The sequence below is a fragment of the Choloepus didactylus genome, chromosome 2 (assembly GCF_015220235.1).
Source record: "Choloepus didactylus isolate mChoDid1 chromosome 2, mChoDid1.pri, whole genome shotgun sequence".
NCBI lineage: Eukaryota > Metazoa > Chordata > Mammalia > Pilosa > Megalonychidae > Choloepus > Choloepus didactylus.
Window position 1 is genome coordinate 127,889,491 of NC_051308.1, and position 15,445 is coordinate 127,904,935.

General features: G+C 34.9%; 1 protein-coding gene across 11 annotated transcripts in view; it reads left to right on the forward strand.

Moving 5' to 3' along the window:
• ST7L (suppression of tumorigenicity 7 like) overlaps nt 1–15,445 on the forward strand; it is a 108,637-nt gene that overhangs the window by 42,554 nt on the left and 50,638 nt on the right. For all 11 annotated transcript variants that reach the window (XR_005215273.1, XR_005215274.1, XR_005215277.1 and 8 more), the window contains exons 8-11: nt 923–1,020; nt 1,265–1,379; nt 3,417–3,489; nt 4,427–4,529. Coding sequence is in view for 6 of the 11 variants with exons in the window: in XM_037826365.1 (XP_037682293.1) it covers nt 923–1,020; nt 1,265–1,379; nt 3,417–3,489; nt 4,427–4,529 (389 nt within the window). In the remaining 5 variants the exon portion in view is untranslated. The remainder of the gene's footprint in view (nt 1–922; nt 1,021–1,264; nt 1,380–3,416; nt 3,490–4,426; nt 4,530–15,445) is intronic.

Genomic DNA, 15,445 nt, shown 5'->3' on the forward strand with positions numbered 1-15,445 from the left:
CACTCTTACAGATATTCTCCCAGTTATGAGTAAGACACTTTAACCAAAGATGTTAGAATCAACAGTGCTGCTGCTTCCTGTTGTTTCTGTGGCCAGAGGGTTTTAGTTTCATGATTTGGGCAGATAGTGGGCAATAAATTGAAATATGTTTACGAAATGCATTATCTGCTAGCAGTTAAGTTCTAAATCTTTTTTGTAGAAATTAAAAGTTGGATAATGTTCTCTCTCTAGGCTAAATATTGATGTATACAGTATGTTTTATTAAATACATGATGTTATAACACAGCTGTGGGAATATATAATTTTGCAGTCTGGTACTGATGAAACTATATCTGTAAAAAGTCAAGGCATTATCTTTGTATAGTTTCAAATTTAGTTATGGGATAGTTGCAGAAATATTTGTTAGCTCTTTCTAGAAGTAATTTTATAATTTGTTAGTTACTAGCTTTTAAGAAGATCGTTTGCATTAGCCATGGAAATTTTGTTTTGGGAATTTTTTGTTTGCCGTTTGAAACAATAGAGACTATTAAAATAATAGATTATTTGTGCAGAAACATAGAATAATAGGTTAATGTTATTTTTCCTATTAATGCATGTTTCTTTTCTGTGATTATTAAAATGCATTTGTCAAATATGCATGAATTACTTTATATAGCCTGTGCTCAGATTACTTACTTTTTAGGAGGCAAAAATAAATCAGTATATATTTAAAAATTTTTAATACAAAAAATTGCAAACATGCACAAAAATAGAACAGTCTAATGAACTGTAGTTAAATAGCTATCACCCAAATTCAACAGTCAATATTCTGCCATCTGACACAATTTAATTTTAATTGAACCTTGCGTGGGAGGCAAATAGAATTAATAATATATTAATGATACAAAAGTGATAGTTGTGTCATTTTTCACTTTTTAAATAGGAAGAGATACCAATGTACTGGTATATATTAAAAGAAGATTGGCAATGTGTGCAAGAAAACTAGGAAGAATAAGAGAAGCAGTAAAAATAATGAGAGATGTAAGTAAATTTGATGATTATATTATCATATTTATTCCTTCAAAAACAAAATGTAATTTAAGTTGCCAATTATGTTAATGCAAAATCACTGTTTTCCAACTGGTAGTTTTTATAACAAGATATTTAATATATATAAATATGTCAGTTTTGTTAAGAAACAAAAGAATTTCTGCTTTAATGAATCTGATTTAGCTGTATTGAATTCCTTTGTTATGATTTTCATGTTTTTTCTTTTAATATACAGTTGATGAAAGAATTTCCTCCTCTTACCATGTTGAACATCCATGAAAATCTTCTAGAATCCCTTTTAGAACTACAGGCCTATGCAGATGTTCAGGCAGTCCTAGCAAAATATGATGGTGAGTGATAATTGTCTTATTAATTAGTAGTATGGCTAAAGGTTTTTTCCCCACTATAAAATCATAAATATGGCCCTATTCTGTTATTTCCTTAATCTTCTCTTTCTGTTCTTACCAATCAATATTTAGTACGTGTGGGTAGAGGTTGCTAGTAAATATCTTCTTTATCAGGACTTTTGGTAATAAAAACCTGTGAGGAGGAGCTTTTGTTTTGTCAGTATTCATTTGTTTGTTATTGGGTGCCTAATACCAGTGAAGCACTAGAAGAGTGAAGTACTAGATACACAGTGGTGAACCAGAAGATATGGACTTAGCCCTCATAGGGTTTACAGCTTAGTGGAACATACAGGCAAATGAACAGCAGTTACATTGAAATGCAGTATGTTAGGTGAGACAGTGGGCAGGTTTGGGGTGCTGTGCATATAGGAGGGTACTTTCTTTGTTTTAGAGTGTCAAAGAAGGCTTTCTAACAGAAGTTGCTTAGCAGTATGCATAAGAATAATTCACAGTAACATTTTTACAATGCTTTTAGTTACAAAGCATAATTCATTATCTCATCTGATCCTTGTAATAATTTTGTGATGTGGTGAACCAAGTATTTTTATTATCTCCAGTTAATAAATAAGGAAACTTGAGTGCAGAAAGGTTAAGCAATTAGTTAAGTTCTTCCAGTCACTATGTACAAGCGTATTCCATTTCTTTGTTCACTAATCTTCCCATAGCATGAATTCAATATATATGGCATATTTTTATTATTATACTATAACAGTGCCCATTTACCACAAATGGGTTGAGAGAATTTTAAAGCAGCATACCCTTTTTCCTCATTCTGAATGAGTTCCTATGAGGCATCAGCTTTTAACCCCAAGCTGAAAACATCTAACTAGCATATAGTTTCTGATCATATCTTTCACTATAACAGAACACATACATATAAGTCACTTTTTCCCATTTGTCCTATTGTGGATTCCTATCCATTAGCTGAGGAATAACTATGACTTGGAAAGTTTGAAATATATTATACTAGGAAAGAAAAGTTTATTTCTTTTAAACATCTATAATTCTTAGGAAATGCTTCAGAATAGTGGAGGCTCATAGAGAAATTTGTGAGAAATTCTTTCCATATGTAACTTAGCAGATACATGGCCTGTTTATGATACTTGTTCAACAAGCTTAGGGACTGAATATAAAATATTAGAATAAGACCTGATTCATTTAAAATGAAATGAAATGAAATGAAATAAAATAATAAAAATAATTTAGATATGCTTTTGTGTTGTCAGTTATTTTCATGAGTCCCAGGTTTTTAGAATCCTGAAGAAGTTAGAAGCAAATTTACTGCTTTAGTCCTCCATTTGTTAGTATAACTCTGGAATCTAAACCTTCAAAAGAGCTCTTCACTCTTACTCTTCTGATAGCATTATTTGGGGCATTCTTCAAAAAAGGACTTCTATAATTAATTTCTTTCTAATTCCATATTAATTTTTTATCATTTTATAAAAAGTGATTTAAGAAAATGGAGAAAATACAAAAATGTAGACGGAAGAAAAATAAAAGTCCTCCTTGGTTGTGTCTCCTAGATTTAACCACTGTTAAGTATTTTTATTTTCTAATGTTAGTTTTTCTCTATGAACAGGTAGAGTTTTTACATAGTTTTAATTCTACTGTGCCTTTTTCTCTGAATAGTATTATTGTAAGCAGATTATTATGAGCATTCATTGAGCACGTTTCACCATTGTGCTGAGGGCTTTCACAGACTTTATTTAATTTAATCTTCAGATTAAATAACTGCCAGAAAAGTACTGTTCCCTATTTTGAGAAGAGAAAGCTGAGGTTCAAAGAAGCTGCTACTACTAGCTCAAGGATACATAGCTGGTAAATAATAGAATCAAGATTCAAATTCAGGTCTTCCAACTACATGTCCAGGTGCTTATTCTACCATATCACATCTGTTGAACTTCTACTAAGAATTATTCTTATTAAAAAAATTATCTTGATTTTTTTTTATTCTTAAGTTGAAAATTATTGTTATTACAGATATAAGCCTTCCAAAGTCAGCAGCAATCTGTTATACAGCAGCTCTGCTAAAGACAAGGACTGTTTCAGATAAGTAAGTAGTTATGAAAACTAGTTATTTAGAGAGAATGCTAAGCTCAATGTTATGTTTTTCCTCCATTGATTTTAAACAATGATCTTTTTTCTGCCCTACTTCCTCCTGAATAATCCTTGATCTTTTGGGGCTTTGAGGCTTCTTACTATGTGTAGTAGAAAAGAAGATTTTTAGATCTAAGTAAACCTGGGTTCAATTTCAAACTCTGCTACCTACCAGCTCTGGGACTTTGAGCAAGTTCATCAGTTTGAGTTTCTTCTTCATCTGTAAAATGAGAATACTAATATCTACACTTTAGGGTGGTTGTGTGAGGACTATGTGTACTAAGTGCCTAAAGCAATGCCTAGAAGGAAAGTACGCAACAGTAAATAGTAGCTATGATGATGATACGATGTGTGGTAGAAACTAGGTTTAACTTTATCTGTTCTTAGATTATAATTCTGAGTTATTCTGCTTTCCTTGTATTTTTGGCTGCTGTTACTGACTTCCTCTTTATTCTGCAGATAAGATATTCAGAAATGAACCAAATGAGCATTTTCTTTCACCTTTTATTAGTATGTCTTTGTATAACTAAGAATGGAATATTCTCTCTCTGCTGCTTCTCAGATACGAATTTGCTAGGAATGTACTTCTATTTCATGAGATTTTCTGATTGTCACTAAATAACATTTCTTATTTTATCTCCCAAAGTGTGCTTTCAAAGGACTTCTGAAGGTTTTCTTTGCTTAAGCCTGAAGATTTCCATTCCTTTTGCTATCTTGCTTTATATGTTGAATCAGAAGGCTTTACTTTCATTTTTAGTAAACTGTCTTTGGCCATCACCAGAAGCCTCTTTACTCTTTAATTCAAGGGTCTGGATTATGATCTAAAAACATAATTTTTATGTGGTTTTTTTTTTTTTGTATGTTTAGTTCTTCATTGTATGGTTTTCTTACAGATTCTCTCCAGAAACAGCCTCCAGAAGAGGGTTAAGCACAGCAGAAATTAATGCCGTGGAAGCAATTCATAGAGCTGTGGAATTTAACCCTCATGTTCCAAAAGTGAGAAATTTATGATGAAAACATTACTTTTATTTAAGCTTATCAAATTGGTAACAGTGTTTAGACTATAGCTTGAGTCTCCACAGATTTGGGTCAGAATTATTTTAATCTGCTATGCTTTGATGCTTACATTTGTCTTAAAAAAGGTTTTTCTAGACAGACACTGGGTTTTGAACAAAGACTGGGCAGACAAAGACTGAAGACAAATAGATTAAAATAATCAATGATAGGAAACAGATGTGGAAGTGCTCGGAAAAAATTGCTGAGTTAATGTTTATTTAGTCCCAGGTGAAACTGTGTATCATCTTGTTTTTCTTTATATGGTACACCTTGCAGATATATAGATATTGGCTAATCTTTGTGTATTATCACCTAAGATTAAATTTTGAGTTTTAAAAACAATGCCTTGTATTAGGAAGCAGTGAGTATTCAAGAATAAATGTCTTTACAATGATGTAATTATTGTTGTAATTGTTGTAATTGCTGTATTGTTAATAATTATAGTTGTTGATTCCAGTATAGTGTGCGCTGGTGGAATTTAGAAGCTAGTAAACAGTAAAGAGTTTAATCTCTAAAAGATAATCTCCAAGAATAAATTGTAAGCTTTTTAGAAGTAAAGGCATGATATGGTCGAGAAAATAACTGTAATGATCAAGAAATATTCGTACCATCTCTCATTAAGGGATGCCAGTCTCATAAATTTAAATAATTTTTTTAAAAATTATATGCAGAAAAGTGTATAAAACTGAAATGTACACCTTAATGATTTATTGTAAATCAGATGCTTAAGAACTACTACTAGGTCAAGGAACAGAATATTCCTAGCATTCTAGAAGTCTACTTGCCTGCCCTTTCCCAATCATAACCTCTTCCTGCCTCCCTAAAGGGACCATTACAATTATTTTCTTCAATTTTTTGGGTGGTTATTTTATAATTTTCTATTTTCTGTTTCTCACATTTCTACATATGAGACTTAACTTATTAATTCAGCCATGCTTCTTTTCTAATATGTCCATTTAAGGCTATGAACGTCTCTCTAAGCATGATTTTATTTTTATTTTCTTTGTTATCCCCATTTTTTTTAATTAGAGAAGTTGTAAATGTACAGAAATATCATGCACAAAATACAGAGTTCCCAAATACCTGCTCTCATTTTTAACATTTTGCATTAGTGTGGTAACTTTGTTAAAATCAATGAGGGACTATTATTATAATGTATTATTAGTTATAATTCATAGTGTATTTTAGGGTTTACTGTTTGTGTTCTATAGTCCTATGTTTGTTTATTTTTTTTTAATTTTTGTTCTAGCAACATATATGCCACCTAACATTTCCCTTTTTAACTACATTCAGATACATAATTCAGTGGTACTAATTACATCCACAATGTTGTGTTACTGTCACCTCTATACATTACAGAAACTTTTTCATCACTGCAAACAGAATTCTGCATCAACTAATAATTAACTCCCCATTCCCTATCCCCACCCTGGCCCTTGGTAACCTGTATTCCAGTTTCTGACTCTGTGAATCTGTCTTAGCACGATTTTAACTGCATCCTATAGAAATAATTTTTTTATAATTTAGTTCAAAATATTATCTATTTTTCACTATGATTTCTACTTTGATTTAAAGGTATATTCTATTTAAAGGTATATTTCTTAATTCCCAAATATGAGTATTATTTTTTTTGATTTTCTCAAGATCGTTTATTTTATTTTACACTTTCAAGTAATAGACAATTCTCATTCTGTTGGAGAGCATAGGAAAATAGGAAAACCATCTAATTTTTTTTATTAGAGAAGTTGTGGGTTCACAAAACAGTCGTGCGTAGATACAAGATTCCCATACACCATCCCACACCCAACATCTTGCATTGGTGTGGAACACTTATTACAATTGATGATAGCATTTAAAAATAATTGTTTTTTTTTAACAGTAATTACCTTATTACAAATGATGAAAGATCATTAAAATCTTACTATTATCTATCATATATAATTTACATTAGGTATATTTTTTCTCATAGTACTCTATTATTAATACCTTGCATCACTATCGTCCATTTGTTATAATTCATGAGCAAACATTCTTATACATGTACTATTAACTACAGTCCATTGTCTACAACAGGGTTCACTATATTGTAGAGTCCTATGTTTTATCTTTTAATTATTATTTTCTAGTAATATATACATCCTAAAGTTTCCCCTTATAACCACATTCCCTCTATAGTTTGGTGTTGTTGATTACACTCACAATAATGTGCTACCATCCAACCATCTATTTCCATGCCTTTACCATCAAGTTAAATAGAAATTCTGTTCAAGTTAAGCACCAACATCCCAGTCTCTAACCCCAGTCTATCTCATGGTAACCTATATTCTAGATTCTAACTCTTTGAGTTTGCATATTGTAATTAGTTCATAACAGTGCGATCATACAGTATTTGTCCTTTTGTGTCTGGCTGTTTTCACTTAACATAATGTCCTCGAGGTTCATCCATGTTGTTGCATGAATCAGAATTTCATTCCTTTTTATGGTTGAATAACATTCCACCCTTGTCTGATGTGGGGTTGAGACAATGGCTGCCACTGCCTTTGTCTTAGGCGGGTTGAAACACTAGCTCAGAGCCAGAACCCAGTGATCCGAATTTGCTAATCAAAAGCCATGATCACTGGTTTGCCGTGCCCACCCTTGTTCTTGGGGAAGAGGATTTTTATATCCCTTTCTGTCCCTAGTGAATCATCCAGGGACTGGATCCCAAGGCGGCCTGCTGCAAGAGTGAGGGATGGGCATTGGCAGGCACCACACAGAGAGAGCAACTCACTGTACTTTACTGTAGTTCATTAGCCTCTTCTTCCTGCTCTTCCCTGAATGCTGTGCAGTGTTCTTTTGGGCCTCTAGAGCCCCAGAACAGTTGTTTCAGACTGTTTCTGCCAGTTTAATAGCTGTTTTGGTGGAAGGACTGAGTCCTGGCCCCCCCTACTCCTCCATCTTCCCTGGAAGTTCCCAGTATTATCTTTTTATTAATGAGTTTTAGCTTAATTGATTCATGGTCAAAAGACATACTTGGTATTATTTCACTCCTTTCAATATTTTTCAGTTCTTGAATTTCTTTTTACTTTTCCCCATCTCTTGTATCATTTGTATTTTCCAACTATCTGCCAAAATTTCCAATATAGTTATTGATGAAAGATAATGTTTGAAATTAGTTTAAGGTAGTTATTTTAAAGTCTTATTTTCTGATAATTCCAGTATCTGAAACTTCTGTAAATCTGTTTCTAGTATCTGTTTTTTCTGCTGCATCTTGTTCATGTTCCTGTTTTCTGTTCTGCCTGCCTTTGTTTTGTTTGACTGTGTGCCAGATATTATATTTGAAAAATTGTAAAAATATTTGGGAGCCTTGGATAATATTATCTTCCTCCAGAGAAGATTTCCTTTGCTCTTATTTGCCTGGGAGCATTAGCAGGCCAGGATCACCTTCATCCACTCTCAGGGATTGATATTTTCTGGACCATCCAGATGACTGAAAGCTGGGCTGCTGTCCGTGAATGTATTGGTTTATTTCTAGTTTACCCTTATTCATAGAAAGCAGCCTTTCAGGGTCTCAATCCAATTTTGGGGGTTTTACTACCAGGTCCCTTATCCTTGAGAGGCCTTGGACTCCAACTTTTGTCCCTTTAGCCTTATGAAACTGGCAGAAAGGCTGTTTTTTTTTTTAAATTTGTTTTTATTGATATATATTTTCACATACCATACAATCATCCAAAGTGTACAATCAGTTGTTCACACTACCATCGTATAGTTGTGCGTTCATCACCCCAATCTATTTTTTTAACCTTTTCCTTGTACCAGAAAAAGTGAAAATAAGAATAAAAAAATAAAAGTAAAAAAGAACACCCAAATCATCACTCCCCTCCCACCCTATTTTTCATTTAGTTTTTTGTCCCCATTTTTCTACTCATCCATCCATACACTGGATAAAGGGAGCGTGACCCACAAGGTTTTCACAATCACACTGTCACCCCTGGTAAACTACATTGCTATACAGTTGTCTTCAGGAGTCAAGGCTACTGGGTTGCAGTTTGATAGCTTCAGGTATTTACTTCTAGCTATTCCAATGCATTAAAACTTAAAAAGGGTTATCTATATAGTGCATAAGAATGTCCACCAGAGTGACCTCTTAACTCCATTTGGAATCTCTCACCCACTGTAACTTTATTTCATTTCATTTCACATCCCCCTTTTGGTCAAGAAGATGTTCTCAATCCCACGATGTCGGCTCCAGATTCATCCACAGGAGTCATAGCCTGCATTGCTAGGGAGATTTACACCCTTGGGTGTCAGATCCTACTTATGAGGGAGAGCAGTGAGTTCACCTGCCTAGCTGGCTCAGCTGTAGAGAGAGGGCCACATCTGAGCAACAAAGAGGTACTCAGGGGGAGACTCTTAGGCATAATTATAATCAGGCCTAGCCTCTCCTTTGCAGTAACATGCTTCATAAGGGCATGTCCCATGATAGAGGGCTCAGCACATCAAACCGCCAGTCTTCAATGTTTGTGAGAACATCAGCAACAATCCAGGTGAGGAAGCAAAACACCTCTGCATTTCCCCCCAGCTCCTCAGGGGGGGCCTGCATATAGATTTTTATTCTTTGTCCAAATTACTTTGGGATGTGTCTCTATTTCACACTAACCTGTGCAAACCTACCAAGTCTCACTTCCTGTTAAAAGTTCCATGTAATTATGGTATTTGAACAAACTGTACAAGCTAAACTGTTTAGGAAATATAGATCTTGCACCAACTAAACATCTCTTGGTCTCACATGCAGTTTGAAGTTTTAAAACACAATCAGTATTGTCCTTTACCCTTTGGCCTGATTTGCCCTAGTCCTAACCACATCTACTTCATTCATATCTCTAGCTGAAGTCTGGACTCTTTTTCAGCTTTTTTAACAGTTACTATATGTGCTAATCCTGACATTCATATCTGCCAAGCTCTAGCTCTGAGTTTCAGGTGTCACACAGATACCCAAAGTTCCAGGGATTGATCAGGTTATACACAAAGGGATCAGCATCTCAGAGTTTGGAAATAGCCATTACAATTCAGGAATAGATTTGACTGCTATAAGAGCTTACAATCTATGGACTGTTCAATAAGCGTTTCCCTGATAAGCTGTGCTCTAAGGTTCAATTCTGAGTTCACACACTGTAGTTAGTCCATATTGGTGAGACATTATAGTGTTTGCCTTTGTTTCTGGCATAGTTCACTCAAAATGCTGTCTATAGGTTCCATTAACCTCATTGTGTGTCTCACAGCTTCACTCCTTCTCACGGTTGCTCAGTATTCCATTGTATGTACACACAACAGTTCACTTCTGTTCCTCAGTCGATGTACCCTTACATCAATTAAAAACCATGCATTCTCTATCCATAAACACCAGTGTGCAAATGTCCATTCATGTCCCTGCTCTCAGATGCTCCAAGTAAATGCCCCCTAATGACATTGTAGGACCTTAAGGCACCCATGTATTTAGCTTCCTGTGGAACCACCCCACTGTCCTCCAGAAAGGCTATACCATTCTTCCTCCTAACCAACAGTTAATATGTATATCCCTCTCTCCATGTTTTCACCAGGACTTTTACCCCTGTTTATATTTTTCTATACAATTCTATAGAGCTGTATTCACATACCATATAATTATTTACAGTGCACAATCAGTTGTTCATGGTATCATCATATGGTTGTGCATTTATCATCACAGGACTTGAACATATTGATTATTATGAAAAAAAGGTTTTTTAATGAATAATAAAAAAGATAATAAAAAGAAAAATAAAACATCATACAATACAATAGTAGGGTCAGACAACAACACCACTACCAAGAATCCCATATCCCTCCCTTATATCACCCTCTCATACACATTTAGCTTTTGAATATTGCCTTTGTTACATTCAGTGGAAGCATATTACAATGTATTGTTGACCATAGATTCCAGTTTGCTTTGATTATATTTTTTCCCCAATACCATCCCCTTTCCAACACTCTGCATGGTTGGCATTCATTTGTTCTCCCACATGCAAGAACAGTTTTATATTTGTACATTTAGTCACAATCATTGACCACTCCAGTTTTTGCTAAGTTAAATAGTCCTAGTCTTTATCTTCTATCTGTGCCTCAGGTGTCATTCATGCCCCTAACCCACCTCTTTCAGCTTTACTCTTGGACATCTTTGTTCAGTGCACTTACAATATTGTGCTACCGTCTCACAGTATTATGCTATCTATTTCTGGATCTATACAATCAATCCTGCTGAACATTCTATAGTCCTTCAGCCTCAAATGCCCTATCTACCCTCTTTCTGTCTCCTGGTAGCCTGTTATCAGCTTTTAACTCTCAAAATTTGCTCATTAATGTTATATCATATTAGTGAGACCATACAGTATTTGTCCATTTGTTTCTGGCTAACTTCACTCAGCATAATGTCCTCAAGGTTCATCCACGTTATTATATGTTGTTTGTCTTTGTTCTGTCTTACAGGTGTGTAATATTCCATCGTGTGTATGTACCACAGTTTGTTTATCCACTCGTCCGTTGATGACATTTGGGCTATTTCCATTTCTTGGCTATTGTGAATAATGCTGCGACAAACATCAGTTTACAAATGTCCGTTCGTGTCTTAACTTTCAGTTCCTCCGAGTATATACCTAGTAATGGAATAGCTGGGTCATATGGCAAATCTGTACTTAGCTTCCTGAGGAACTGCCACACTGTCTTCCAGCATGATTGCACCATTCTGCATTCCTACCAACAGTGAATAAGTGTGCCTCTTTCTCCACATCCTCTCCAGCACTTGTAATTTTCTGTTTTTTATATAATGGCCATTCTGGTAGGTGTGAGATAATATCTCATTGTGGTTTTCATTTGCATTTCCCTAATAGCCAGTAACGTTAAGTATTTTTTCATGTTTTTGAGCCATCTGTATTTCCTCTTCAGAAAAGTGGCTGTTCATGTCTTTTGCCCATTTTTTAATTGGGTGGTTTGTTATTCTGTTGTTGGGTTGTGGGATTGTTTTATATATTTGGGATATTAAACCCTTATCTTATACATGGTTTCCAAATATTATCTCCCATCATGTAGGCTGCCTTTTTACCTTTCTGACAAAGTCCTTTGATGTACAAAAGTGTTTAATTTTGAGGAGATTCCATTTGTCTGTTCTTTGGTTGCTTGTGCTTTGGGTGTAAGGTCTAGGAAACCACCTCCTATCACAAGATCTTTATGAAATTGCCCTGCATTTTCTTCTAAGAGTCTTATGGTCTTAGCACTAATGTTTAGGTCTTTGATCCATTTTGAGTTAATTTTTGTATAAGGTGTGAGATAGGGGTCCTCTTTTATCCTTTTGGAAATGGATATCCAGTTCCCCAAACACCATTTATTGAAGGGGCTGCTCTGTCCCAGTTGCTTTGACTTGACTGCCTTATCAAAAATCGTATCAGTAGATGCGAGAGTATTTCTGAACACTCAATTTGATTCCATTGGTCAGTAAATCTATCCTTGTGCCAGTACCATGCTGTTTTGACCACTGTAGTTTTGTAATATGCTTCAAAGTCACGTAGTGTGGGACCTCCCACTTCGTTCCTCTTTCTCAAGATATTTTTGGCTATTTGGGGCACCTTGCCCTTCCAAATAAATTTGTTTATTGTTTTTTTCTGTTTCTGCAACGTAAGTTGTTGGGATTTTAATTGGTATTGCATTGAATCTATAAATCAGGTTAGGTAGAATTGACATCTTAATTGTATTTAGTCTTCCAATCCATGAACACAGTATGTTCTTCCATATTTTTAGGTCGTGTTCAATTTCTTTTACCAGTTCCTTGTAGTTTTCTTTGTATAGGTGTGCTAGTTTGGATGTATTATATCCCCCAAAATGACATTATCTTTGATGCAGTCTTGTGGGGGCCAATGTATTAGTGTTGATTGGGTTGGAACCTTTTGACTGGATGTTTCCATGGAGATATGACCCACCCAACTGGGTGATGACTTTGATTGGATAATTTCCATGGAGGTGTTACCCCACCCATTCAGGGTGTGTCTGAATTAAATCACTGGAGCCATATAAATGAGCTGACAAACAGAAGGAGCAAGAGCAGCTTAGAGAGACATTTTTGAAGACGGCTGTTGGAGGCTGACACAGACATTTTGGAGAACTCCATTTTAATACGCAACCTGGGAACAAGCAGATGCCAGCCACATGCTTTCCCAGCTAACAGAGGTTTTCTGGATGCCATTGGCCATCCTTCAGTGAAGGTACCCGATTCTTGAAGCCCTACTTTGGACACTTTATGGCCTTAAGACTGTAACTGTGTAACCAAATAAACCCCCTTTTATAAAAGCCAATCCATCTCTGGTGTTTTGCAAACGGCAGCATTAGCAAACCAGAACAGTAGGTCTTTTGTGGCCTTGGTTAAGTTTATTCCTAAATTCTTGATTCTTTTGGTTGCTATTGTAAATGGAATTTTTTTCTTGATTTCTTCCTCTTGTTGCACATTACTTGTGTATAAGAACACTACAGATTTTTCTGTGTTGAATTTATAGCCTGCCACTTTGCTGTATTCATTGATTAGTTCTAATAGCTTTGCTGTTGATTTTTCTGGATTTTCTACGTATGAATCATATCATCTGTAAGGAGTGAGAGTTTTACTTCTTCCTCTCCAATTTGGATGCCTTTTATTTCTTTTTCTTTTCTTTTTTTTTTTTTTTTGCCTAATTGCTCTAGCTAGAACTTTTAGCACAATGTTGAATAACAGTGGTGACAGTGGGCATCCCTGTCTTGTTCCTGATCTTAGAGGTAAAGTTTTCAGTTTCTCCCCATTGAGTACAATGTTAGCTGTGGGTTTTTCATATATTGCCTTTATCGTATTGAGAAAATTCCCTTCTATTCCTATCCTTTGAAGTGTTTTCATCAAGAAAGGATGTTGAATTTTGTCAAATGCCTTTTCTGCTTCAATCAAGATTATCATGTGGTTCTTCTGCTTTGATTTATTGATGTAGTGTATTACATTAATTGATTTTCTTGTGTTGAACCAGCCTTTCATACGTGGAATAAACCCCACCTGGTTGTGGTATATAATTCTTTTAATGTGCTGCTGGATTTGATTTGCGAGTATTTTGTTGAGAATTTTTGCATCTATATTCATTAAAAACATTGGTCTGTAATTTTCTTTTTTTGTAGTATCTTTGTCTGACTTTGGTATTAGGGTGATGTTGGCTTCATAGAATGAGTTAGGTAGCTTTCCCTCCTCTTCAATTTTTTTTGAAGAGTTTGAGCAGGATTGGTATGAATTCTTTCTTGAATGCTTTGTAGAATTTACATGTGAAGCCTTCTGGTCCTGGGCTTTTCTCTTTTGGGAGCTTTTTGATGACTGTCTCAGTCTCTTTACTTGTGATTAGTTTGTTGAGGTCGTCTGTTTCTTCTCAAGTCGAGGTTGGTTGTTTATGTGTTTCTAGGAAGTTATCCATTTTCTCTAACTTGTCTAGTTTCTTAGCATATAGTTGCTCTCCTAGTATCTGCTCATTATTTCCTTTATTTCTGCAGGGTCAGTACTTCTGTTTCCTTTCCCATTTCTGATTGCATTTATTTGCATCACCTCTCTTTCTCCTTTTTTTTTTTTTTTTTTTTTTTCCTTAGCCTAGCTAGGGGTCCATCGATTTTGTAGATTTTCTCAAAGAACCAACTTGTAGTTTTGTTGCTTCTCTCTATTGTTTCCGTCTCAATTTCATTTATTTCTGCTCTAAGCTTTGTTGTTTTGTTCCTTCTGTTTGCTTTGGGGTTAGTTTGCTGTTCTTTCTCTAGTTCCTCCAGGTGAACAGCTAATTCCTTAATTTTTGCTCTCTCTTCTCTTTTAATATAGGCATTTAAGGCAATAAAATTCCCTCTCAGCACTGCCTTTGCTGCATCCCATCAATTTTGATATGTTGTGTTTTCATTGTCATTTGCCTCGAGGCACTTACTAATTTCTTTTGTAATTTCTTCTTTTACCCACTGGTTTTCTAAGAGTGTGTTGTTTAGCCTCCATGTATTTGTGAGTTTTATAATCTTCTGCCTGTTATTTATCTCCAACTTCATTCCATTATGATCCAAGAAAGTGTTTTTTTATAATATCAATATTTTAAAATTTGCTGAGACTTGCTTTGTGACCCAACATGTGGTCTATCCTAGAGAATGTTCCATGAGCACTTGAGAAGAATGTGTATCCTGTTGTCATGGGGTGTAGTGTTCTATAAATGTCTGTTAAGTCTTGTTCATTTATCGTACAATTCAACATCTCCATTTCTTTATTGATCCTCTGCCCAGATGTTCTATCTATTGATGAGAATGGTGTATTAAAGTCTCCAACTATTATTGTAGAAGTATCTACTTCTCTTTTCAGTGTCCTCAGTGTTTGCCTCATGAATTTTGGGGCACTCCGGCTTGGTGCATAAATATTTATGATTGTTATGTTTTCTTGATGAATTGACCCTTCTATTAATGTATAGTGTCCTTCTTTGTCTTTTTTAATTGTTTTACTTTTGAAGTCTAATTTGATATTAATATAGCTACTACTGCTTTCTTCTGGTTGCTGTTTGCATGAAATATCTTTTTCCACCCTTTCACTTTCAGCCTGTTTTTGTCCTTGTGTCTAAAGTGAGTTTCTTGTAGACAACATATGGATGGGTCTTTTTTTTTTAATCCATTCTGCCAGTCTATGTCTTTTTATTGGGGGGTCTAATCCATTAACATTTAGTGTTATTACTGTAAGGGCAGTACTTTCTTCTACCATTTTGTCTTTTGGATTTTATATGTCATGTCTTATTTCTTTTCCTCTCTCCTTTTACCTTTCCTGATAATCTTCATTTCTACACTCTTCTCCA